General features: G+C 47.8%; 1 protein-coding gene across 5 annotated transcripts in view; it reads right to left on the reverse strand.

Annotated features, from left to right (window-relative positions):
• Positions 1 to 27,197, reverse strand: part of LOC119450250 (sodium- and chloride-dependent glycine transporter 1) — a 123,413-nt gene that overhangs the window by 10,135 nt on the left and 86,081 nt on the right. For 4 of the 5 annotated variants that reach the window (XM_049665733.1, XM_049665732.1, XM_049665734.1 and 1 more), the window contains 8 exons: positions 15,598 to 15,811; positions 5,273 to 5,404; positions 4,295 to 4,438; positions 3,643 to 3,799; positions 2,383 to 2,515; positions 1,814 to 1,948; positions 893 to 996; positions 427 to 551 (listed from right to left, as the gene is read on the reverse strand). In XM_049665733.1, the coding sequence (XP_049521690.1) occupies positions 427 to 551; positions 893 to 996; positions 1,814 to 1,948; positions 2,383 to 2,515; positions 3,643 to 3,799; positions 4,295 to 4,438; positions 5,273 to 5,404; positions 15,598 to 15,811 (1,144 nt within the window). Of the gene's footprint in view, positions 1 to 426; positions 552 to 892; positions 997 to 1,813; positions 1,949 to 2,382; positions 2,516 to 3,642; positions 3,800 to 4,294; positions 4,439 to 5,272; positions 5,405 to 15,597; positions 15,812 to 17,888; positions 18,331 to 27,197 lie in introns of those variants that run through there. The other variant, XM_037713635.2, reaches the window with a different exon arrangement.

The following is a 27,197-nucleotide window of genomic DNA, read 5'->3' on the forward strand; positions in this document are numbered from 1 at the left end:
TGTGAGCAGTCTCAGCGTGAGGAACGATTTTGCACACTCTCTGGGCGCGAGAGAGCCAATCGAGCCTCGTTTTAGCCGCTGGTGCAAGTAGCGAGAACTTTCATCCCGTCCTGCCAGCTCAGCTGGTGCCGGACATCCACAAAGGATTTGCAGGTGCTGCGCACGAAAAGCAACTTCCGCCAGAGTCCACAGAGTATAGCTAGTGTATCGCTCTGCCTCAGCCGCAAAGTGCGCTCGCTCGCCCGCCAGGTGGCGCATCACTCTCAACAATCGTGGCGCCGCACGGTGTAGATCCGCTTATATATATACATATATATATTTTTTTTGCGTGAGCAGCCGGCACTACCAAATGCGGGACGTCACAACGAAAGGCACACGCATAGCAGTAGCAGTAGTAGGTTTGCAGTGTCTCTGAGTAGCAATTACCTTGAGCAGCGACTTCAGACACGTTCACACCCAGCTTGTGTGCCATGAAACCGACTATGCTAAATATGACAAATCCAGCGAAGAAGCTCGTGCCGCAGTTGCCGAAGCAGATGAACAGCGTGTCCCTGCGAAGAAAGGCGCAAAAGAAATGGGAACGGTGGTCAGCAAAGCCCACACTGACCCGCCAGAGGGTCCTGCTACGTAGAGAGACCACACACAAGGAGAAGCAAAAGCACGCATCGTGTCAACTGCATCGTCACACGAACAACCAATGCACAAGAGCGCTCAAGGCAAACAGCACGTCACTCATCCGCGACAAATTCCAGATAATGAACAAGGCAAATCCCAAACGACACACGGGTAAAGAGTGAATACTATAGCCGCATAGAGTTCAACAACATTTCAGACACACCACATGCGAAACAAAAAGAAGGAGAGACGTGCAGTGCACGTGAAGGTGGCTTACCTGTAGCAGTTGTTATGGAAACGGTTGTAGCTGGCTAAAGTAATAAGGCCTCCCCAGCACGGAGACAAGGAAAAGAAGATCTGCATTGCAGCGTCACCCCAGACCTGAGACGATACAGGGAAAAGAATCTATGCAGTCGTAATAGGGTTGTCTGCAGTTCGCGCGCCACCGCCAGACTCGCGTGCCCTTGTGCAAGGCAGGAAGGAAGTACGAGCTCTTTTTTTTTTTTCCTTTTACCATCTTTCATCTTGCTTTTATCTCTTTTTTTCTTTTTGTAGTCCAAAGAGCCTTACCTACACAGCTATGTCACAATAGGTCTACGATAAGTTAGCCGACAGTTACAGCGGAAAACTATAGACGTTATCCACACCAGCGATGACCTGAACTTACCCATTGTACCTGAAAAGAAGCAGTTATTCGCAGGTGCGCCACTAGCAATGCCAGTAGAAGGAATTTGAAGGAAGACTTCTGTTAAACTAGCCCAAATTAACAGCCCTAGCAAACAATCCCTGTCATTTTGAGCTATAAAAACTGAACAATACAACAACATCAACATCAAAAAAGAGCATCTGGTACAAGTACATCTTGCCTTAGCTATAGCTTCGCTCTGCATGAAGCTTGTTTCCGGAGGATACTATAGTTCAAGGTATCATCTATATGAAGTCTGCTTACTGTAGGATGATGAAAATAATAATGCGCGTCAAATGTTTTTGCATGTTAGGCGATAAGTGTTACGTTTAAGTTAACGATGGAGCACAAGAGCAAGAGTTGTAATCGCAAGCAGGAACGAAATACGACACATTTCAATACGCAAGGCTTTGAAAATCATGCATACAGTTTGCGCGATTTCTGAAGCGCAAGGCATCAGAATTCACTTGGAAAAAATAAAGAGGACGCACAATGCAAAGCAAGATGTCTTACCCTAGCTTCTATAAGTCGTTCCCATTGTGGCGTCAGATAAAACATAATGCCATCGTAAGCGCCTTCGAGAGTGCAGCTTCGGATCAGCAGAATGACAAGTACGACGTATGGGAACAAGGCTGTGAAGTAGACGACCTGCAAACCACGATGGGGAAAAAAGGAAAAGGAAGAAGAAAGGAACAAATTGTCAAAACAAAAACATAATGTAAATATGGTAAGTGCACGCCGGGGCTTGAAGCGCCAAAATGATAGCGATTCTCGAGAAATGCGCGTTTGGGGAATGAAAAAAATGTGGCATGTGAAGAAGGTCGCTTGGTCCGATCAATTGCAAGACTACACTACAAGCAGCTGGTGCATGTAAGGGACATCCGACTCTACATTCAGTGTTTATTTACTCCGCTGCCTTTGTGGAATTTTTGACTCCACAAATCGGTTTGACGAATTGGTTCCCACATATCGGATCGAGACTCAAACCGCATAGTTTGACAGAGCGGTGTATATATACCATTGGAGGGATTCGCCAAATCAGTTCACTTGACAAGGAAGAACAAAAAACGCCTTGCACTCACTTTTCCCATTGTCTTGACGCCTCTGTACAAGCAGAAGAACACGATGACCCAGCAGATGAAAAGGCACAGAGCCAACTGCCACCGCACTCCGCCAAGGTCGTGTAGCCCTTCGGTCAGGTCCAGCACATAGTTGCTGCGAATAGCAAGTGTACAGCCAGCAGAGTCAGTTTTCAACGCGAACAGCGCGCACCCCGCTCAAGTTTCTTACGCGCTGTTGCGGAAAGATCGCTGGTATAAGCTGCCATTTCAAAAGCAAAGAGAATTTCACTAGTACTTAACGATAACGTTATTACAGGAAATAATGGTAAATCCTTTAAAAGACTGAGGCATTACCGGAAACTCAACGCATTGGCAACGAACTAGAAGAGCTGCACTACACACGGAAGGAGAGGAAAATCCTACATTAGATTATTTCGCTTGAAAATCAAGATGCAAATAAGTCCATGCTCTGTGGAACTGCGCAGGCAGCCACGAGTAGTAATGCTAGGATAATGCAAAATGTGCTCTCAATATAAAGGTGGAGTGGTGGTGTGGGGAAAATTTTGTGCCAGCAGGTTTAGAAAAGCGTGGCAAAGAAGAAATAAGAGACTCAGAACCGACAAAACCATGACTTGCGCTGGTAGAATACGTCGCCAAGGATTTCAATACTAGAGAAAAAAAAATGTTTGCGGCACCGAACCCATTATATGTAAAATGATGAGTCTGTTTTGGACACCCATCGGTTTTCAAGACCAAAGCGGGCAACCATCAAGCTAGACTTCAGCATGGCTCGTAAGGAGGGCTAGAAAGTGCACGACTCACGTATGAAAACGGCGGAAGTGCATCGGATATATGCCAAATAGAAAAGCAGCCGCATTAAGACTGCACCAAATAAGGCGGGTAGCAAATGTTGAACTAAAATTTCGGAAACAAGGCATTTTGGGCTAACCAGTAACATACACGATCTCAAACAATTTCTCGTTCTCTGGAATTTGATCACAGCTTATTTTCCTGTCCGCACCAATTACAAAAGAAAAAGTCATTTGTTGTACATCAGCTATGAGCTAAACGGAAAAGCAGCCGTATTAAGACCGCACCAAATCAGGCAAGTAGCAAATCTTGACCTAAATGTTCAGAAACAATGTATTCTGGGTTAACCAGTTACATACAAGATCTCGTACGATCTCTTGTTCTTTGCTGGGGTCTGATCATAGCTTATATTCTGGTCAGCACAAACTACAAAAACAGAAAAGTGCACCGCCTCACTATCTTGGGCCTTACTGGAAGAATTCGTCACTGGCCATTTTCGTGTTGTCTGTAGAATTCTTCACCGCATCCCAGACGGCCGGGTCAACTTCGTCTTCGATGATGCACGAACCGTTGGCGAGGTGAACTCCTCCGTGGGCAGTGCAGTTCTTTGTATCGAACCTCCGGCACGCTGCAGAGTGAATTTGTGCAGGAGCACTTAAGTTTCTTGATATCATAAATGAAATCATGTTCATTGTCATGTGCAGCATGCAATTTAAGGATGAGAGAACTGATGCTAAATTTATATCCCTAACAGTCTGTACTCAACGAATTTATTAAACTTCACGAAAGGTGATATGCATACATTACTCTGTATCTAAACATGAATGAAGATGTTTGTATTATGCTTCATTATGCCTTTTCCTAGGTTACTTTAGAAATTGAATATGAAAATAGAGAAGCACCTCGACGAAAAGGAGCTTCGATTGCATAAAAAGACAGTGACAGAACAGCAATGAATGGTGAGTTGCTTGTTAAATTGCTGAGCCGTTAATGCCACCTATAAGGCTTATAGAACAGCTTGACAGCAAATTAATCATATTTCTTATACGGAACTTTATGCATAGCTTCATTCATGCTGTTTACAATCCGACAATCAACCTTGACACAGTTCTGGAAAACTTACCATCCGTATTCCACCAGTTGCTACAAGAACTCCATGGCAGTGTCGTGGTCAAGGATGAACCCAAGTAGAATAATGACCAGGCCAGGATCATGTTGTAATACACTCCTACCAATGCAGTCATCAGGAACATCGCGTATCCAATTCCTGTGGAAAGTGGATGCACAGGCGATTACACTTTCATTTTCATTTCAACTGCTACAAACGAAAAAGATGAGAAAAATCCGAATTTAAAAAGGAATTACCATTTTGCCAATCTTGTTGGCAACAAATGCTGGAAAGATTGTTGTTTCTTGCGCAAGCGGTTGCGCTACTTATTTTTTAATTACCACACCTTAATGAACACTTCATGTGTACCGTTTCAATATCGCTATATTCTCCGCACCATTTATACGAAATTCATAAAGGTCGCTCATCAATTCCATATCATTTCCACAACATGCAGCAGTGTGAGAACCATAAAATCATTTGACAATAGTCGGTGACAACCTAAGAATAGAGCGGCAAATGCCCTACTGTCTAACTCGGACAATTTGCATAGATGCGCCAACCAATCACGTTCGCTCGTTTCCGTGACTCGTTTTCGTGACGAACCTCTTTTAATCTTTCGGTGAACTATGTTTTAGAGTGCGAAGGCATAGAAGCCAGGTGCAATGAGGTTTCACAGGCCTGAGCTCGTACAAATTTTTTTGGTTGTCACCGAGTATACATATGGAGTATACATATGGAGTAGAGCATTTGATTACCAGGCTCAATACTGAACAGCACTGGACGGCTTCTGTATTGAGAAATGTTACCACTTACTGGCAGTGAGCAGTTGAATTAAATGTGCTGCTTCTTGCTACCACAGAATGCATTAATGACTTGAAAATAAAAAGAAAAAGAAATGCTTCTTTTACGTGTGCCATTTTAAATGGAGTATCAAAATTTTGTACGGCAGATGTTTACCAGAAATTAAATAAAATGAGTAATAATTTTCACCTTGAAATAACGGTGATATCTTCCATATAGTGATCGGCCCTTCGCTGGCGTACTGGCCGAACGACAGCTCCAAGAGGAAGAGAGGCAGTCCCACGAAGAGCAGCATGATGGTGTACGGGATGAGGAAGGCACCTGCGCGAGAAATAGGCAAAGCGATTATTATTTTCGTGCACACGTTTAAGCGCATACTGAGTGCGTAAGAAAGTTCAGCCGTAGCTTTCTTCAACCGTACAGCAGAGTTCTTGCAGGCGGCGATCAACGGCATTGGTGAAACAAATCTATATGTAGGCAAGTTCCTCCAATTGCAGCTCCAATCTTCGCAGAAAAGTACCGCGACAATAAAGAAGCTTACTGCAAACGAAGGTTGTCTAAAATCGCTCAGTAGTTGTCGTCGGGAGGCGACCACGCCACATTTGTTTCAACGCATATGGAAAAAACGTTTGAGCACACTGATTTCAGTAATAAGTGCAGCGAAACAGTCAGTTATCTTCCTACAAACATTGAGGCATATATCTTGTAAACATGAGCTTGGAATCTACCACTGACAGTAAAACTGAAGTGATCCTTTTAATGTCCATCCAAAAAAATTATTCCGTGAATGATCACGAAAGGGGATTTTTTGCGCTTCCACTGCGACAACAGAGCTGGACAACTTTGTACGATGTGCCTCGAATGGAATTCGGGCTCCCTTTCTGACGTCATCACTCTTGCATGCTAGTAGGGTGTACATACTATAGCTAAAGTAACTGCGGACTGCCACAAGTACTCATAATAGGGTTATGCGTTATAATTAGATGCGTACTCATAATTGCGTTATAATTATTCACCCTATAGTATAAGAAATGTGGACTTTTCTATGAATTTAGCCTTCACGCGTCAATATTTTGAAGCAGTTGCACAAAATGTTCCCCCTGAAGTTTCCTTTGCTGGGTAGGTATTTAGATCTGTCCTCGAGCTCTATAGTTAGTGGGAAGCGAGCACACACGGCGACTAAAAAGTTCCCCAATAATGTGGAGGGTTAGAACCTCTTTAGCTCAATTTCTCTCGTGAAGGCCCCGTGTACATGTTCCTTTAGGACAGAATAGCATTTCGCCCAACATAGACCAACCACTACCATTATGCAGGTCTACACGGCTATTTACTTGGGAGTGTCACGAAAGAAACAACTTAATCGGTGGTATTGGCCGCAGCAGAACACTACAACGGTGCTCGGACATATCGAGAAGACGCAAGCATCTGAAGTAAGGATGCTGACATGGATGCACGGGAGTTGCAAGGAAAGCCAGAGTTCGGAATGACTACACTCGCATGTCGTAGTCGTGGTCATTGTAGCGAAGGTTCTAGAGAGAATGCAGACTGAAAATGTTTGGTCGCTTAATTAGAAGGGACGAGAGTCACATCGACAAGAACGTAAGTGCAACTCTGGCGGAAAGGTGAAACAAGATCGGCCTAAGAAAGGATGGCAAAAGAGCATCGAAGCGTGAGCGCGAAGGCACTGAGAAAGGGGTTGTTCACCGATGGAGTGACGGGGAAGAAACTAATTGAAGACGGCGACATCACATGCACTGTCATAGTACATCACATGTACTGTCATGGTCGCGACAGGACTGCTAGTGCATGCGTTGGTAGAAATGAAAGAGAGATGAGGCACGAGGCTTTATCATGCCTTACCACAGGCTTGAGACACTTTACCACAACCCATAAACTGCGCCTGATCGTCTTCCTTTCTGTGCCGCTTAAACTACTACAGAGTGAAGAGTAACTCAAAAAATGTCGCAGTTTCACCCGAAAGGCGAAGCATCAATTGGGATAGCAAATTAGTAGAGAGCTATACGGAGTAAGGATAGTAGTTTTATCAGCTGTATAAACTTGCACATGCAGCAGCACCAGCAACGCGCAGAGCTGTTGTCGACGCCGTCGGCGTTTTGCCCACGTTCGCACAGAACGCGCGCGGCGTTAGTGACTGTTGCCGGTGCCTCTGGGGGCAGCTCGGAGGTTTTCGACGAGATCATAATGGGACACTCGTCGAGCAGCGTTGGAAATCTTACCCACCTTCTCGCCTCGCAACATTTTATATAAATACGCATTTGGTGCCGCAGCTAAACGTCGCATCCCCTCCCTCCCGTCCCTCCACGGCCTTTCGCCCGACGGAAGAAGCCGCGTTTGATCTCTATATATGGAGATTGTAAAGGAAGAAAGAGGCGCTTAATTCTTCAGCCCTTCACGAAGCACGGCGCAGAACGCGCGTTTGCTTGCCGACGTGCGTTCGCTCCCCGTGAAAGCGTGCGTCCCTCGCGCCTTTTCACTCGCACATACAGCGTCCGGGGCGCGGCGACGATTTCATCGCCGTTTTGACGTCATACGGAACCTCACGGTGACGGCGACGACGACGCCAACGGAAGAAATCCGCTTTGGAGTGTCCTTATAATTGGTATTGCAATAAAATGTCGCCGGCCGTTTCAGCCGAAAGGCGAAGCATCAGTTGCAGATAGCAACTTAGTAAAGGATACGGAGTAAGGATAGTAGTTTTATCAGCTGTATAAACTTGGACATGCAGCAGCACCAGCAACGCGCAGAACTGGTGTCGACGCCGTTGCCGTTTTGCCCGCGCGTTCGCACCGAACGCGCGCGGCGTTGGTGACGGTTGCCAGAGCCTCTGGGGGCGGCTCGGGGTTTTCGACGAGATCAGAACGGGAAACTCGTCGAGTAGCATCGGAAGTCTTTACCACCTTCGCGCCTCGCAAAGCTTTTATATAAATACGCATTTGGTGCCGCAGCTAAACGTCGCCTCTCTCTCTCCCTCCCTCCCGTCCCCCCACGGATCGATAAGTGGTTCTTGAGGGAAAGGGAAAGGTTGGCGCTATCTTCTGCAGCCCTTGAGGGAGCACGGCTCAGCGCCAACGGGGAGGGGTAAGTGCTTTCGCGCAACGGAAGAAGTCGAGTTTGCTCTCTCTCTCTCTCTCTCTCTCTCTCTATATATATATATATATATATATATATATATATATATTGTCACGTGCAACAGAAGGCCTTCAGAGCAAGAAGTACTGCACCGGCAGAGACGAGTACTAGCCAGGAAGATGGCTGACCCCAAAAACGAAAAACCTCTTCTTCTTCTCTCCTTGCCTGAATACTGGCTCGCGCTCTCCGCAGCTCGAGACCTGGGGCGCGATCTTGTACGCGTTCCAAAATGGAACGGAGGCGTTCCGTTCCACCGAGCCGCACACGATTGGCCAATTTCAACCGCGACGTTCAAATTGACCAATCGTGTGCGGCTCGATGGAACGGAACGCCTCCGTTCCATTTTGGAACGCGTACAAGATCGCGCCCCTGGTGGCATTTTCCCCCTGTGAAAAAAAAAAACGGGCATCGTCCCGATGCTAGCGCTAGTCGACGTAGGTAGAGGGAAAGAAAAAGAAAGGGAACGAACATAAAGTATGCACAAGTGGGGGGGGGGGGGGGTGAGGGAGAGAAAAATAAAGTACGTCATAAAGTTGAGACGCTGTCGCACTATCGCGCGAAATAAGGTTTGAGTCGTACAACGTGCACAATCTCCGAGTGGTGCCTTCGACGCTGGGGTGATATGGCGCTATCCGGGAGAACCTCGTAGTTCACGTCACTCACGCGACGCAGCACTTTGTAGGGTCCAAAGTAGTGACTGAGCAGTTTCTCTGACAACCCCTGGCGGCGCACCGGCGTCCACACCCAAACTTGATCGCCCGGGTGGTATTCCACTTGGCGATGGCGAAGATTGTAGCGGCGTGCATCTACACTCTGCTGTTGCGTGATGTGTAGGCGTGCCAATTGGCGAACTTCTTCGGCGTATTGCGTAAATTGCTCAGCGTCAGGGGTGAGCAGCGCGTCGTAATCGTGTGGAAGCATCGCATCCAGCATGGTCTGAACCTCACGTCCATAGACAAGACGAAACGGCGTGAATCGCGTTGTCTCCTGGATGGCAGAGTTGTACGCAAATGTTACGTACGGTAGAACCTGATCCCACGTCTTGTGTTGTACATCGGCGTACATGGATAACATGTCGGCGATGGTTTTGTTCAATCGTTCCGTCAACCCGTTGGTCTGCGGATGATATGCAGTGGTCTTGCGATGGCTCGTGTAGCTTAGCTTGAATACGTCGTCAATCAGCTGGGCCGTGAAAGCTGTGCCTCTGTCAGTGATCACGTAAGACGGGGCTGCATGTCGAAGAACGATCTGGTCTATAAAGAACTGGGCAACTTCGGCAGCCGTAGCGCGTTGGAGAGCCCTTGTCTCGGCGTATCTGGTTAAGTAGTCTGTGGCGACTACGATCCACTTGTTCCCGGCTGATGATAGTGGAAAAGGCCCGAGTAAATCCATTCCTATTTGATCGAATGGTGCCCTGGGTGGTTCGATCGGTTGCAGCAGCCCCGCGGGCTTCAGTGGCGGGGATTTGCGGCGTTGAAATTCCCGACAACTCTTGACGTAGCGCTTTACAGATGTAGAAAGTTTGGGCCAGTTGTACGCCTGTTGAACTCTGGCGATAGTTCGGGAGGAGCCTAACTGACCAGATGTGGGCTCGTCATGGCAGGCAAGAAGAATGTCGTCGCGCATGTCAGCAGGTATGACGAGAAGGTAGGGTTTGCCGTTGCTGTTCAAGTTTTTCTTATACGGGACACCTCTTCGAAGGCAGAAGGACGAGAGACTGCGAGAAAGGCGTCGAGGTATGGGAGAGTTGCGTCCGTCGAGGTTTTCGATGATTGCGCGGATTTCGGCATCCTCGCGCTGTCGTGCAATCAAGTCCGTTGCGGTGAGGGCCCCAAGGAATCCACTGTCATCCTCAGCGGCCGGATCACAAACATCGGTGGGTGCACGCGACAACCAGGGGCGGATCCAGGTTTTTTCTGAGGGAGGGGTCAGCTTCTGTCAATGATGATGATGATGATGATGATAGTAGCCTTTCTTATTTACCGAAATTTACCGTTTTTCCTCACGATAAACCCGCGTTTTATACGGCTAAAGCAACACCTGTAGCCCTCCGTGGTGGCTCAGTTAGCTCAGGCGTTGAGCCCGAGATCGCGGGATCAAATCCCGGCCGCGGCGGCCGCATTTCGATGGAGGCGAAATGCAAAAACGCCCGTGTTCTTGTAGTGCAGGTTAAAGAACCCCACGTGGTCAAAAGTAATCTGGAGCCTTCCACTACGGCGTGCCTCATAATCAGAACTGGTTTTGGCACGTAAAACCACAGAAAGAGGAAGAAGACCTGTAGCGAAGCCAGGTATCGGTTTCTCCGAGCTTATAGGAAAAGGACGTTACCCAATACAGCCATGTGCTTGGCGGCTACGCCTGATAATACAGGGTGTTCAAAACTAAGCTTTATGGTTTTCTTAAAGTTAGGCACTGGGAGGCACACGAACACCACCTGTGCAAATAAGTTATGTGGCTAGGGGGGCACAAAGTGAGATGATAGTTATCGCTGTGAGCAGCCCAATTAACTAAAATTGAACAATTATTTTTTGTTGACTGCAGTAAGAGGGTATATTTGTATTGAAAACTCAGAGACAGTCGAGTTTCTACACAGTATCAGTCGGAAGAATTATTCTAGCGTGTCCGTGCTCCGAGATATCCGACTCCAAATTTCAATTGTCGTACTGCGCAGAATAATCGAGAATAAAGACGCGACAATTCTCATGAATTCCCGTGAATGATCATGAAGCTCAGTGACTACTTCTGTGGTGGGATGGCGGTGCCATCTTCTCTCCTGAGTCGTGTTGGTGTGTTGACTAGAGGAACGTTCTTGAATACGGGCGTAACGCTCCGCTCCAACACAGCAACCACTACGCTGGTTGTTTACGATATGCGAATCACCGCGTATGAAGACTCACGACGCCACCTACAAGAATAACGATGTGGCATAGTAGGCGAGAGCGCGAGCCAGCGTCTTCGTGTTTTGTCTCCCACGCGACGCCATCCTTTTACACAAGGCGCGCATCTGCTCCCGTTTCTCTAACCACGAGACGCCATCCTAGGCCCGCGCGCTGGCGTTGGCCGCTGATGTCACGCTCCCCCACTTCGCAGCCGCGGCTCGAGGCTTCGCCCCGCTCCGCGAGAACGCCCACTCAGATAAACGGATCTGGCGGGCTTGAGCCTCCTATGCTTAATGTACGACAATAAAACTGCGGAGTTACAATGAAAAACGTGTAGCGTACGAACGGTACTGTGCTCGTACTGGATATTGTCAACGGGTAACTGTGATCACAATGAGTGCTACAGTTAAAAAAAGTTGCCTATGCGTAGTTCTTAGTTTAGCTGTTAGTTGTTATTATTTATATATGAACACTTCAGCAAGAGATCTCTTTCATTAAGCAGGTTGGTCGCGGAACCGATGACAGCCAATGAGGCAACCGTTGACACCCCAAGGGGAAACTAAGTTAATCAGGCGCGAAGGCGCTCGAGCGGACCTCGGCGTGTTTGGCAAAAGGGACGTCCCCTCGTTCATTCGACGCCACCGACGGGACGAGTAAGGCACGGCAGGCGCCAGGAGGTCCAAGGTGTTCATGAGAAAAAATAACTACGGCAACTTCGCGAGGCCACACTCCTACGGAATACAAGCTTGTGAGCGCGCTAGCTTTACTTCTACATGGCTGATACCACTGGTACTCGTGAAAAATACTTGTGAAGAATGCTGGTGGCCATATATATATATATATATATATATATATATATATATATATATATATATATATATATATATTTGCGACAGGGCCATCCCCCTGTCAGCGAGGGGGCGATGCAGAAATTTGAGAGGGGGGTCAGGACATCCGGACATCCCCCCTGGATCCGCGCCTGGCGACAACGAATCCGCATCTTCGTGCTTGCGGCCTGATCTGTATACGATGGTCAGATCGAATTCTTGCAGACGAAGGCTCCATCGTGCGAGTCGCCCAGCGGGGTCTCGTATATTGGTCAACCAGCACAATGAATGGTGGTCGGTCACTACTTTGAAGGGGCGACCGTAGAGGTAAGGCCGAAACTTCGTGGTCGCCCATACCACGGCAAGGCACTCTTTTTCTGAGGTGGAATAGTTTACTTCTGCGCGTGAAAGAGTACGGCTGGCGTAAGCTATCACGCGCTCTGTGCCCTCTTGGTGTTGGACCAGGATGGCGCCAAGACCCACGTTGCTGGCGTCGGTATGGACTTCAGTATCAGCGTCCTCGTCAAAGTGAGCAAGAACTGGTGGTGTCTGCAAACGCTCCCGCAGCTCGGTGAAAGCCGCGTCCTGCTCTTCATTCCAGACAAATGGTACATCTTCTCGTGTGAGGCGCGTCAGAGGTTCGGCAATCCTAGAAAAATTGGCGATAAAGCAGCGATAGTATGCGCAGAGCCCCAGAAAGCGACGGACTGCTTTCTTGTCACGGGGAACAGGAAACGAGGCTACGGCAGTGGTGTTGTCAGGGTCAGGCCGAACGCCATCCGCGCTCACAACATGGCCGAGAAACTTAAGTTCTTTATAACCGAAGTGGCATTTCTCTGGCTTCAGCGTGAGGTTAGCGGCGCCGAGGGCGTCCAGCACAGTCTTCAGACGATTCAGGTGTTCCTCAAAGGTCGCCGAAAATACGACGACGTCATCAAGATAAACGAGGCAAGTATGCCACTTCAAACCAGTGAGAACAGTGTCCATCATTCTCTGGAATGTCGCAGGTGCAGAACACAAGCCGAAAGGGAGCACTTTGAATTCATACAGGCCATCCGATGTAACAAAGGCCGTTTTCTCGCGATCTCGTTCATCAACTTTAATCTGCCAGTATCCGCTTTTCAAGTCTATAGATGAAAAATACTTGGCGCGTCGCAGTCTGTCGAGTGAATCATCGATGCGGGGCAGTGGATAGACGTCTTTTTTAGTCACGCTGTTTAGCCGCCTGTAGTCAACGCAGAAACGTAGCGTTCCGTCCTTCTTCTTCACGAGGACGACCGGCGATGACCAGGGACTTTTGGAAGGCTGTATAACATCGTCCTGAAGCATCTCTTCGACTTGCGTATGTATCGCGTCCCGTTCTTTGGCCGAAACTCGGTAAGGCTGTTGTTTTATGGGCGAGACGTCGGTATACGTAATGATTCGGTGTTTCGTGATGGGCGTCTGACGCACCTTAGAGGACGAGGCAAAACATTCTTGTAATTGAAGCAGCAATTCATTCAGCGCTATTTGTTGTTCCTCCGGTAGAGTCGAATTAATGTCTACTTTGCCTAGTGATGCCGTCCCAGCCCCCGGTGTCGATTGGAGAGCATTGTCCAGTGATGCAGACGTAAAACATTCAGCAGTCTCTGTTATGGGGTAGGCGAGAGCGATGGCAGTGCGACGAAAAAGGTGACGGTGCTCATTACTAAAATTCGTCACAAGCAGCGTAGAACGTCCGTCACGAAAAGTGACGAGGCTGCGAGTGGCGCAGAGACCTAGTGTGAGCAAGAGCGACATGTTGCCTTCAGCGACTGCCTCACCATCACGTAACTTGTCACACACGACATTTGGGGAAAATCGTCTCGGCGACGGTGACCGTGACTGCCGTCGCAAGGTCAGTGGCATGCGCTGTTGAGACAGGTATTCCTCAATGGCTCTTGGTCTTTCGCCGAATCTGGGCCTTGGAGAGTCGACGGCAAAACCCTGAAGTCCAAGGCGGCGATACGGGCATTCACGGTATACATGTCCGGCTTCGCCACAGTGATAGCACAGCGGTCGCCTGTCCGGTGTGCGCCAGACGTCCGATTTTCTTTGAAGTGGTTGGCGGTTCTCCAAGTGCTGGATCGGTTGCACTGATGGAAGTGTATCGTGAGGCGCGGGGCGCACGAAGCGCGGAGAAGCAGGAATATACCGGCTCGCAGCTTCCGCGTATGATGCGCGCCGAAGCTCCGTCGGCACAGGTGGTGTGACCTCCCTGGCAAGCGGGACTTGCAGGGCATGCTGCACCTCGTTCCTGATGAGGCTGGATATGGATCCCGCACTAGGTTGAGGCGGGCAGTGTATTCTTTGCAGCTCGTCGCGTACCACTGATCGGATGAGGTCGCAGAGGGAGTCGATGTTGATGCTACCTCCGGCAGCTCCGATCTGATCCATCGATGACGCGACGCTGATTTGCCGGTCGTACACTGCTGACCACTGCTGAAGCACTTTTTCCATTGTCGTGGCTTCCGTTAAGAACTCGGCCACAGTCGTCGGGGGACTCCGAACAAGGCCAGCGAAAAGCTGCTCCTTAACCCCTCGCATTAAGTGGCGGAGCTTCCTATCTTCTGCCATGTCCGGGTCAGCTCGACGAAAGAGGCGCGTCATGTCCTCAACGTACATCATCACACTTTCGTTGGGCATTTGGATGCGCGACTGAATGGCCCGCTCGGCGCGTTCACAGCGATCAGCATTGGCGTAACTTGCCCGCAGATGACGACAGAAGTCGCTCCACGACGAGAAGGGTTCGCGGTTCTCGTACCAGGTGCGAGCGCCATCCTCCAGGCTAAAGTATACATTCTTCAGCTTGTTCGCATCGGTCCACCCATTGAAATCAGCGACGCGTTCGAACTGAGCCAACCAGTCTTCGACGTCCTCAACGATGGAACCATGGAAGACTTTTGGCATTTTCTGTAGCGTATAGTGAGCAGCAGTAGTAGTGCCTTCCATACCGCTTTGGTGCGTAGCTGACGTAGTCTCGGGAAGAGGTCCAAGCTCAGGGGGCAATCCTCGGACTCTTCGGCTGGCCCGGTGAACAGGTGTTGTCACTAGGCACAGGGCTACCAGTAGGCGTGTAGGACATTTGCTGGAACTACCCCGCACCTCCACCAGTTTGTCACGTGCAACAGAAGGCCTTCAGAGCAAGAAGTACTGCACCGGCAGAGACGAGTACTAGCCAGGAAGATGGCTGACACCAAAAACGAAAAACCTCTTCTTCTCTCCTTGCCTGAATACTGGCTCGCGCTCGCCGCAGCTCGAGACCTGGTGGCAATATATATATATATATATATATATATATATATATGGTGATTGTAGAGCATGGCGCAGAACTATAGTGCCTATAATATACTTGTAAGTATATTCTAGGCACTATAGCAGAACGCGCGTTTGTTCTCCGCCGTGCGTTCGCTCCCCGTGAAAGCGCGCGTCCCTCGCGCCCTTTGACTCGCGCATACAGCGTCCGGCGCGCGGCGACGATTTCATTGCCATTGACGTCATACGGAACCTCACGGCGACGGCGACGGCCTCCGACGGCGACGCCGACGGAAGAAATCCTCTTTGAGTGTCCATATAATTGCTATCGCAATAATGAGAACAGGGGGAGAAACAACGAACCGCAACAATGACTGGCTCTTACCTCCTCCGTTGCGGTAGCACAGGTAAGGAAACCGCCATATGTTTCCGAGGCCGACGGCGTAACTGAGGCACGAGAGCAGGAACTCGACACCCGAGGACCAGTTGCCACGCTCCTTGTTTTCGTCGACATCGCGCGAGGCCGTGATGATCACCTCGGGGATGTCCGGCGGGGGCGGTGGCAACGCTACGGTGTGGTGGTGGTTACCGTTAGCTTGCTGCATGGTGAATGGAGAAAAAGAAAGGAGAAACAACTCTTCATTGACGGTGTTGATTGAAAGATATAAAGATACATCGAACGAGAACGTTATATAGGCCTGGAGTAATGACTATCGCCGCATCGCCAAACTATCGCCAACCTTGACTGACGTTCTTGTGCAGTCAGTTATGATGCATTCGTTGTGCAAGAGGTTACTCAAACAACAGCAGTTTAATTCGTAGTGGAGATGAAACCACGTTTAATACGTACACGGTTCTTGGTAACGCGAGTGCCTAATTAATTTCCGAGGTGAGTTTAAGCACATGACTCTTTAAGGAGCCGCAGCCGTGGTCGGCTAATCAAATGCCTTTCGATTGCTCTCTGCCTTTCACATAAGCATTGTATGTAAATGGCGAGTCATTAATAAAAGCAATCAAGCTGAGAGAAAACAATGCCGCAGTTGTATATCTGGTTACTCAACCATGAAGCCCCGAGGAACACGAGAAGCCTGGTCATGTGAGATGCGAATTGTTCGCCTCCCTGGCAATATGCAGAAGAGGTCGTGACACGTAACCCATAATAAAACAAACTTTGCTTCTCGAGAAGCAGAAATAAAACAAGAAGCACCCGCCGCGCTAGATCGGGGGCTATGGCATTCTGCTATACTGGGGCACGATGCCGCCGATTCGATTCCCGGTCGCAGCAATCGCATTCTGATAGAGACCGAATGCAAGACCTCACGTTTATCGAGATATGCTTGCACATGACAAAACTCTAGACGGTCAAACTTAATCGGGAGCGCTCCACCGTGGCGTTTCTCATAGTATTTCTATGTTGCTCTGAGCGTTAACTGCAAAACCGGAAGCGGAAACACGGGAAAAAAATCAGACCTGATGCCTGCGCTTTAGTTAAGTCGCCCTCTCAAAGTAATGCATCAACTCCATCAAGCCTGTGGTTCAACCGCACCTGGAAAATAGGTCTCCGGCTCCCGCAGCAGGTTGTCCTGCCCTTCGCCAATTACAGACCGGTTTTCGTGCACGTGACAAAAGCGACAAGCAAACTATTTTCCGGAACACACGACATTCAGGCCGAGGTATGAGCAGTCCCAACTAGAAACCTTCCAATGTAACAGTCGGATGTGATTGAAGAGTTCAGTACGCGAGACACTGTTTCGATACATCCTAGTTTAAGCACAAGAAATTACGAATGTGAGATTCCACTTCCTTTATTAATATACATTAAAAAATACCCGGCCGCGTTTTTGTTTCGCGTGATTTCGGGACAAGATGACGAACTCACCAAGCACCATTTGCGCGCATGAAAGGATGAGCAAATAAATTACATAAGAAGCAGTGAGGCGCGCTCGAGTTTTCGTTTTGCTGCAAGATCAAGACTTTATAGTATACGGTCGTTCTGTGATGTACAGATGCGTGAAACAAAGAAACAATAACATTGCGACATAAATCATCGTGGATCAAAATCAGTGAATGCTCTCTTGTCTGACCGAGATGCTTATCTCTCCGCCATCGAGCGCAAGAGTGAGCATGCCCTCCCTTTCGATCGTGCTCGTGCAGCCTGGCGCATATTTTTTTACCCTCTCAAATACGAGTAGCCTACAGATCACTGTATGCTCAATTGTTTTTATCACAAGACATACTGAAATGTGTGATAGTTCTCTCGCCAACACGCACAACGTTGACCCAGGGCATATAGATGTGGACGCGACAACATTGGAGCTTTGCTTGGAAGACCCTTACTTCTTACGTAATTTTTTAAAAGTTTTCTTGCAATAAAAACAAATACAGGAATATTTGTCACGCATCATAACCTACTGCGGAATGACTTGAACATTAATCGTTAACTCAAGTGTTTAGATCGTATGCTATACACGAGTCAACAAGAGCACGTGCCAGAACTATGTCAGCGGGACAAAGGGAATACCACGAAAGCCAACGCCTTAACAGTGCACGAAGCTTGCAATTGCTCTCCTGCTGCACGCCATTCGAGTTAAATACGGCGCATCAAACGGCACCTCCTTGAGTCCCGTGTATCCCTACAGACACGACGACCGTTCCACGGAGGTGGCCGCTCATTACCTCCAGCATCGGTTCATGGTCGGCCTCGTTACCATCCGTGGTGTCGGCCTTCAGGAAGTAGTACTGGGGGATGCCCCGCAACATGGCACAAGATCGGCAGCTCGCTTGCGTTCCGATGTCCGACACCTAGTCACAAGGACGTTCCTTCTGTATAGAGTGCAGCCGTGACGACGAAGGCGGCGACGAAGACGACGAGAGATTTACACAGGGACTTGAGACTGGCGGCGGCGGTAGTCTCACGGAGTCGCGAAGGCCCACTGTTCGAACAACAGCGCTGCTCTCCCTCGCAGCGCAATGTGTCGCCGCCGACAGTAACGTACGACGCTACTGCGGGCTGTCAATAAAAGGGAGGCCCGCTGTACTTAGGGTCCCCTAGTGCTCAGCGTGAGGTCACGTGCTTCTCGCCGCGGATCGACGTCTTGGCAGGCGGGCCCACTTTTGTACAGGCACTACACCGACGCGAGCGAGCGACCGAGAGACCCCCAGACGTCGTCTCATTAAAACGTTCCGCTCGGGCACGACGCACGCGCACTTCCCAAGTCGCGACGAGGACAGGGCGTCACCACGCCGCGGCGCGTTGATTCGTCCGCACCGTGAGTTCGTCACAGGTGTTTCGAACCGGTTGCACCGTGTCCCATGAGCCCGCACGCTCAGCGCAGCCATTTTCCGTGGTGAGCACCTCTGCGTCATGTTTTCAAAGGCACGGCGACAAACACGTGACTTGCCGGTCATGTGACACGGTCGTATGTACCAGGTGCGTGCGTAATGGCAAACGGATGTTCTCCACTTGTGTTTGATAGTGCAGGAGTTCCTTCTTTCACATCTATAGTCCGTAGGGGAGGCTGGGGGGAGAGATACAGTAGATCGAACAGGTACCCGTACCGTCTGGTCTTGAATACTGTGTATCAAATGCGGTGCCGGGGTTCCATGACATCCGTGTATACGCCAATGATCTTTCAAACACGCCACGTTGTCTCTGACTGCATTTTTAATTGCCCCAGTTGCTTAACTCCTTCTTGATGTCTTATTGGAAATTTAATGTGCCGATACGAAGCCATACTGAATTCCACGATTCCCTATGTGCATCACACGATACGCTTGCCCACTTTTTCCCTACGCAAGAATGAAATAGTAATTACACGAGGCACGATATAGAGTAATGGCGGAAAGTATATCTGCAGGCTGAATATGATGCTAGAATTGTTCTCCATATTAATGTTAAACACGTATTATTTTGTAGAACAATAAAAAAATCGTGCAACGCCTACCTATTTTCTCATCAGTCGATTAAAACGACGTGCAGTGAAAAACACACGCTGCTAATTTTATTCAATAAATCTTGCAGCAGCACTTATTTGTGAAAGCTTTTATTCGTGAGGAATGAGCGGCAGAGACGACGGTGTTTGAGCAGTTCGCATTGTTTGCATGAGTACATCTGCGCGCGCATCCTTGTGCTTGAAGCCTTCCGCCCTCGTCATGGCCTGCACTTACTGATCTCGTTGCGTGAGCTGTCATGAACTTTACAAAATTATGGGGTTTTACGTGCCAAAAACCACGACATGATTATGAGGCACGCCGTAGTGGGGGACTCCGGAAATTTGGACCACCTGGGGTTCTTTAACGTGCACCTAAATCTAAGTACACGGGTGTTTTCGCATTTCGCCCCCATCGTCATGAACTTTCAATCCTTCATTAAAAGCAACACACCCAAAAGCAACGCTAATTCAGTTTAGACTGGTAAAGTACCCTTTTAAAATTATATTTCCCTCAAGTACGCGCTGAGAGGTTGGTGAGAAAATGAAGACCAAACTTCATTATTTTACGTCAGTCGGCACGTCAGTCAGACGTCACTTTATAAATAAATAAATAAATAAATAAATAAATAAATAAATAAATAAATAAATAAATAAATAAATAAATAAATAAATAAATAAATAAATAAATAAATAAATAAATAAATTGTATTTGGGCCTTTGTTGTTACATTTTACCAAGTATCTTCGTACGAGCAGATTTTTTTTTTTCCTGCATTGTGGAAGGATAATTTACAATCATGGCAGCTCAAATTAAACTTTGTCCAAACAATCGCTGCCGACATGTTGATATTTCCTATTACCATGTAAGACAAGCACACTTACGTGACAGGTAAATTCAGCTTTACATCTCTTAACATTCTGGGAGTTAAGCGTTAGGCCGAGAAATTACCACAACCGACTAGACCGTGCCTTTATAGCCATATTGTACGTGCAAAGTGATCACAATAGAATAACAAATCAGTCTCACTGCTCGTCGAAAGCGGCTTGGGGTGTGTGCACGGTTATTGCTGCTATACTCAGATAACGCCCTTACACGTGGCGACCGCTTAAGAATGCGTACTTCTTCCAAGCCCTGGCTGCATTCCAGCCCACTATAAGTGCCGGTATATATAGAACATAGCGTTGGATTGGAATTCTTGCTATGTTGCTGACTCTGTATACTATATGTAATGTATATCACATATACTTGTTAGTAAGAAATATGCGAATAAAATTTAAGCGAGGTCTTTCACCGGATCGTTCACATATGCCATGTACTAACGTGTCATTACCAATGTAACTGTTCTGCTATTGTGTATATTGAGTTAACAACCGCTTTACGAATGTTTATCGACATTTGCATGTGATCTTAGCACGAAAGACTGGTCTCAGGGCAACGTACTTTCCCTCCCCCCCCCTTTTTTTTTTCAGAGATAATTAAGTAAGCAGCCTTAACAGTGTACACTGTGCGCGTACTTGTTATTGGAAAATTTGTACTTGTTCTTTTGCGTTTATACTTGCAACGCTATATATATATATATATATATATATATATATATATATATATATATATATATATATATAGCACGTACAAGAATCGCCGTGTACATAAAGATGCGAGTACCGGTCAAAATTAAGCCGCATACGAGTATTCTAGCGACTTCGCAAAGTCCCGTATTACGTAGCACTTTGGCAACTGTTTTTAAATGCAATGCGCCCGACATTGTCCGAAGGGCGAATTAATTCCCGTTAATATATATATGGGATGACACCAGTTTTGAGATATTAATTCCCGAAATTTGCGCTTCAGTGCATAAAGCCAGGGAAAACAAAGGGAATGCGGGAGATGGCGATTCAAGGCGATGAGTAACACGAGAACAAGGTGAGGGCAGGAGCCAACGTTTCGACAAGTGGACTTGTGTTCTTCAAGGCAACATATGTTGCCTTGAAGAACACAAGTCCACATATGTTGCCTTGAAGAACACAAGTCCACGTGTCGAAACGTTGGCTCCTGCCCTCACCTTGTTCTCGTGTTACTTAATGCATAAAGCGACGTTTTGTTAAGAACCTAACTGGAACGCCAATGCATTTCTCCGCAAATTTCGGGAATTAATATCTCGATGCTGGTGTCATCCCGACAATTCGTTCCAAGTTGATCCGCCTTGCGAACTCCACGGCTAAAATTTGTAAATTGTAATATGGGCCATCAGGCAATTAGTTAAAACTTAATTAGTGAATTTCTGTTAATTATTCGATTATACATTTCAATTTCTTGTGCAAGTAATGTCCGCCTCCTCGAGTAGACCATCTCATGAACTAGAATTGTGCTATCTGCCACAGGAAACCTTTAAGGATTTTTGAAAGTGTACGCTGAAACACCCTGTATATATATGGCGTTTGACGTGACAACGCCCAACGTACGATGTGTGTTCAAAAAGAAACCTAACTTTTTAAATAGCGCGCCAACTGGCAGAAGGTGCGCGCAGCGGCTACTGAGCGCAAGTAGCGGCAGGTTTAGAAAAAAAAAAAAAAAACTGCCATTTGAGGTGTTTCGCTCTGCCCGTTAGTTGGCGAGCTACAGCCGCTGAAGTGAGCACGTGCACAAGCTGTTCGCCGGATTCGTGCCAAAGTGACAATGGACCCTGTGGTGTCCCTCTATTTTAATTTTTTTTTCTCTATCTCTCCTTAAGAAAAAAAAAAAACATCATTACAGGCGATGAGACGTGGGTTTATGGCTATGATACTGAAACGAACGTGTAGTCTTCGCAGTGGGTGGGCAAAGAGTCTCCTCGTCCAAAAAAGCATGCATGAGTTGGTCAAAGATCAGGGTGATGTTGATTGTGCTTTATGACTGCGAAGGCATTGTCCATCAGGAATTTGTACCACGTGGTCAGATGGTAGACAAGGAAGTCTACCAGGGAATTCAAGCGCATTTGAGGAATTCTGTGCGCAATAAGAGGCCTGAATTGTGGCAAAACCAGACTTCGATGCTACATCATGACAACGCGCCGGCTCACACGTCGCTCCTTGTCCGCAGCTATTTAGTAAAACATCCCACTCCCGTTGTGCCCCACCCACCACATTCTGCGGACCTAGCGCTAGCAGACTGTTTTCTGTTTCCCAAACTTAAAACCACATTGAGAGGACGTCGTTTCCAAACCATAGAGACGATTCAGGACAATGCGAGAAGAGACCTGCGCGTCATCCCAGAAATTGCGTTCCAGGAGGCTTTCCAAAAATGAAAGAAACGATGGAAACAGTGTGTTGCCAGCTGAGGGGACTATGGGGGACAGTGCTTAAAATGTTGTAGAATAAGCAACAAAGATGTTATAGGAAAAGTTCGGTTTCTTTTTGAACACACGCCGTATGTTTGAATGACCACGGTTTCCTTAACCGTCTACCTTCAGGAAAACGTTGCAAGATCACCGACTATACGCGGTCACGGGTACATTTTTTCGTAAGTTCGGATGAATGTGGTGCGTGCGCTATTCGTCTTCTACCAAGTGTGTTTGTCTTCATACATATACTCACAAACTGCTGTGAATCTCTTTCAGTTTTTCTTACACCTGACTCGTTACTTCCTCGGCCTTCTTGAATCTGAAACAACATTCTGGGGTTTCCATGCCGCCATTTTTTTACCTTTCTTAATTTATTTTCCAAGGCAACACAGTTAAATCAGGCAGGAGAAAATGCAGGTGCCTAACGTACAGAACACAGTATTTCATATTTCCCATGCACGGCCACAAAAATATCTAGCAAACAGCACCAAAGCGACGAGCTCTCTAAGAGTCGGTCGCCGCCGTTTAGTCGGTTTCCTTGTACATACATATGCGCTGCTTTACACGTGTTGGCCGCGTAACAAGACGACTAATTAGTTACTCGAGGCCGGTAGCTACAACGAGAGACAGGGCGCGTTGGATCGGATTGTTCAGAGACACGCTGCCCGAGCTGGTCCGTTCCAGTTCGAACCGAGGTGGACTGTATACCGCTGGAACCGTGAGTAAGACTGCTCGCCTACCGTCAAGGTTCTCTCCGTGGATTCAGTTTTAGCATGCAAGTTTTGTCATTGCATCAAGTGCATCCATCATCACACTGTTCGGCCTATCCGGTCGCGCCGACCTTGAAGTAATCGAACGCACACTTCTGAGCGCGCAGGCATTCCGCCAGGGATATCAAGGCGCGCCGACAAGTGCTATAAAACAGAGACAAGAGTATACGCTGTATAGCTGTATTACAGCGATGCACCGCAGACACGCCAGGAATAATCCAGAATAATTTCTCATAGCGTGGGATATGTCTGTCTCGCGTTTCCCTTCGGTTGTTGTCGCGATTCGTTGAGCGCACGGAAGCGAAACAGTTGGCATTGCTGCGGGATGGAGAGTTTGCGCTTTACCTTAGGCTTGTGGACTTGATAGCTGTTAGCAACGAGGTAAAGCAAACGGAGCATGCGTATTTTCTTTTTAAATTGTTGAACCGGTACAATTAAGCAGCGGTTACAGGGAAGCACGTGGGAAAGGCCAGCCAGATCCGGTTTTCACACCATATGCGGCTGAGACATGAGTAGCGCTGACAATATCGAAAGAGTAGCCACAAATGATAATCGAAAGAGTAGCCACATAAGATCATGATGGTGGTGATGGTGGTGGTGGTAGTGATGATGATGGTGACCTTTCAAGATATGGCACGTGGTCACTACGGAGTGGGGGGGGGGGGGGGGGGGGGCAGGACTCTAGGGGACGGTGTGAATTACGCACTGGAATTTATAGGAACTAATGAATACTTCATAAATTTAAGAATTGTGGAAAGAAATTCGAACCAGATGAATAGATTATTGTAATTAAAAAATAAGAATAAGGTGCCCTGAACGATTTAGCCTGACAGGATTTTATAAGTACAATAGGGATTGTATACTGAAAACTGTGATCAGCATGGAAAGCGTTCTGTTGCTTGAATGAACTCATAAAAAGCGCCAAACACATCCTCGTGGCTAAAGCCTAGAGCTGAAGCTCCGAAGGAGAGCAGAACCAAAGCAGTTAAATTCAATTCAAATTTACGAATTGCAGTTTCAACTAATATTTTCCTTTGTACAATGAACCGGTGGCAAAATAAAAAATACTGATCGAAAGATTTCATTTCCCTGCAAAAATGGCATAGTGGAGAGATTACCAGACCAGACCTGTGTAAATATACGTTTAGTGGCGGGGATGCTGCCAACGTAATCTTGTAATCAATGTCCTAATGGACACCATTGATTTCTCTATGAAAACCTGAGATAGTTGAAGTCTGTTTGTTGATGTTTCGATGGAATTCTCTGTGTACAGAATATTTCCAATGTCTTCATCACCGCGATGTAAACCAATACTGGGGAGTAGAGTTATAGGCCCATTCAGAAATGATCGCGCTAACGAATCAGCGTATCAATCATTGTCTTCTACTTCGCAGTCGTCATCATCATCACCAACACCACCCCTACGCGCTCTAGTGTTGTTACCAACAGCAACACGCAGTAGCGATCGCACGTTTTAGGAAGAACGCGAGAGATGCATTCTATGCCTCGATCATAGAACATATCCAAGTCTTCTTCTCAGGCCTCGAGGTTCGCGCGCCTTATCTTTCCCGTCACTGTAAAAAAAAAGTGCTGGGCGCACTTTTTCCCCTAGCATGTACACCTGCAATCGACCTTTTCCATGACAAAGCACGAAAGCACGAAAGACAAACAGAGAGAGAGAGAGAAGAGAGAGAGAGAAAGAGGCAGGTCTTCTTATCCCGCCGTGCCTCGTGCCACAGAGAAGTTGGGTTCCTCTGCTTCGAGAAATGCGGGCAGGCGTCCAGCTGGAAGCAAGGGCTGGGCTGTGTTGGCGGCGGCGGCTTTTCTCTCTCTTTCGCGAGAGACTCCAGGCGAGAAGCGAAAAGAAACAAAGAAGAACGCAAAAAAAAAAAAAAAAAACAAATGTTCCACAATCCGCTTCCTTTCTCCCGCTGAGGCGCCGGTTTAGTTGCGGAGGACCTCGGCTCGCCGCAGCTCCCCCATTGTGCGTCGCGCAGACGGCCTGTCTCTTCTACATCAGCGACAGCGTTAATTCCCGGCAGCACCGAGAAAGCTAGCTCACACGTAGAAGATGCATGTGTGCCCGCATCGCACTGTTGTGCCCAAATTGTGCCACGGAAGCGTGCGAGCCCAAGTATCTGCCTGCAGCTAATTAACGACGCACCTCGATCTCTTCCGTTTCCTCGCGTATCAACGCCTTCGTTCAGCATAACCTTCGCATCAATATAACTGCGCTATAACGTAACAGTTATATATAACAGCGCTACTGTAAACCTTCCTGGTCGCCACAACCGCCGTTTTACTAGCTGCTGCGTCACAATTTTACCAGTCCCAGGAGGCACAGAAGCGCAACCAGTCAAGCTTGTGTCATAACCGCAACTGATCCATGCTCCTCAGTTTTTTACTGTACTCGCCGCGGCGGCGGCAGTGACTATCGCGTTCTACTGCTGAGTACGAGGTCGTGGGTTCGATTCCCAACAGCATTTCGTTGAAGGCGGAATGCCAAAAAAATACTCGTGTACTTAGATTTAGGTGCTCATTAAAGGACCCCAGGTGGCCAAAGTTAATCCGATGCCTTCCGCTCCACCACGACGTCTCTGATTAGCACAGTGAACTTCATGAATGAATCAATTAATCTTTCTATCGACGATGCCTCGGCATAGGTATAGTGCCACGTGAAACAGGAATTACGAGGACGTGTGCAGGTCTTAAAATGCGGCGACCCCATGAAGTGTATCTCAGGCGAACTTTCAGCGTCGACGTTGCTCGGTGCATGCGCGCTATTAGTAGTGTCTAAAACGCGTACCCCAGTTTAATCGATTGCCATAAGGAACTTATTTCGTGCAGCCCGTATTGCCAGCGTTGTCGTAGCGCGTTGCAAAATTTACCCGTCAACCGGGTAACGAGCGACGCCCACGCTGCGAATACGCCCGAAATACGCTTCGTTGTGGTTGCTCCTTTTGCACGAGCTTGTCGCGGGAGAGGCATACGTCTGCAGCTTACGTGCTTGGCGTGATATACGGAGGCATCGGCGTGCCTACAAGCGCACGTACCTGGCCGTCATCCAAGTTCACGTCAGGGCACGTCATAGTGTGTAAACTAACAGCTCGTGCGTGGCACGGCTTCGAGTCCTTAACACCGGAGAAGTGCACCGTCCTCCGGATGCCGGTTCGATGATTCACGAAACCGGTCGCTAAGAAAAATGCCAGTAAAGAGCAGAACTAGTGCACCTTAAATAAGTGATATTCTCACATATATACAGCACGATAGAGAGCGACGGTATAAATAGCGTACATCTCCGTTTGCGCGTGCGATGAAGGCATCTGTCAAAGAAATGAGCACACCTTACGATAGCGGCCGACAGCTATACTCCCTCGAACGTGGTCGATAATTGTGCACCAGAAGGACAAGCATGCACCCGGTGTGATTTCAGCGCACAACTGCTCGCAGTAATCGTCGTGCTTTAATGACATCACGATTGCATTGCGCACTATACTGAGAAGTCGTTGCGCCTATAGAGAAATAATATGGCAAAAGGAACACGCCAGCAGCAGTCTATGCTATTGGTATATAGCATCGTGAGCAAATATCCAGGGCACGCAGCTATGTATGTCTTGACGACAGTTGTGGGATTGTGCAAATCTTGGCGGCTACCCAGAAGCGAAATATGTGATGCAAGAGGCAAGGATGGACTAACGACATTAGCTGCGCCACTGAGTTTGTTTTACGTCAATGTGAGCCAAAGTAGAAACATCATTCAGATTTTGCTGAGATAAACGGTGGAGTCGGAGTTGCAACAGTATCGTATAACGGAATCTAGTGCAACGTTTATCTCCTTCTGCTTTGGTTCCATCTATAAGCGGGAAATTTTTGCAAGTAACATTCTTTTACCTAACTCGAACGGCGTCCCACAAATCTGAACTTCTTACTTTTTAAACAAACATGACAATAAATATGTGGAACTGTG

The sequence above is a fragment of the Dermacentor silvarum genome, chromosome 4, assembly GCF_013339745.2.
Source record: "Dermacentor silvarum isolate Dsil-2018 chromosome 4, BIME_Dsil_1.4, whole genome shotgun sequence".
NCBI lineage: Eukaryota > Metazoa > Arthropoda > Arachnida > Ixodida > Ixodidae > Dermacentor > Dermacentor silvarum.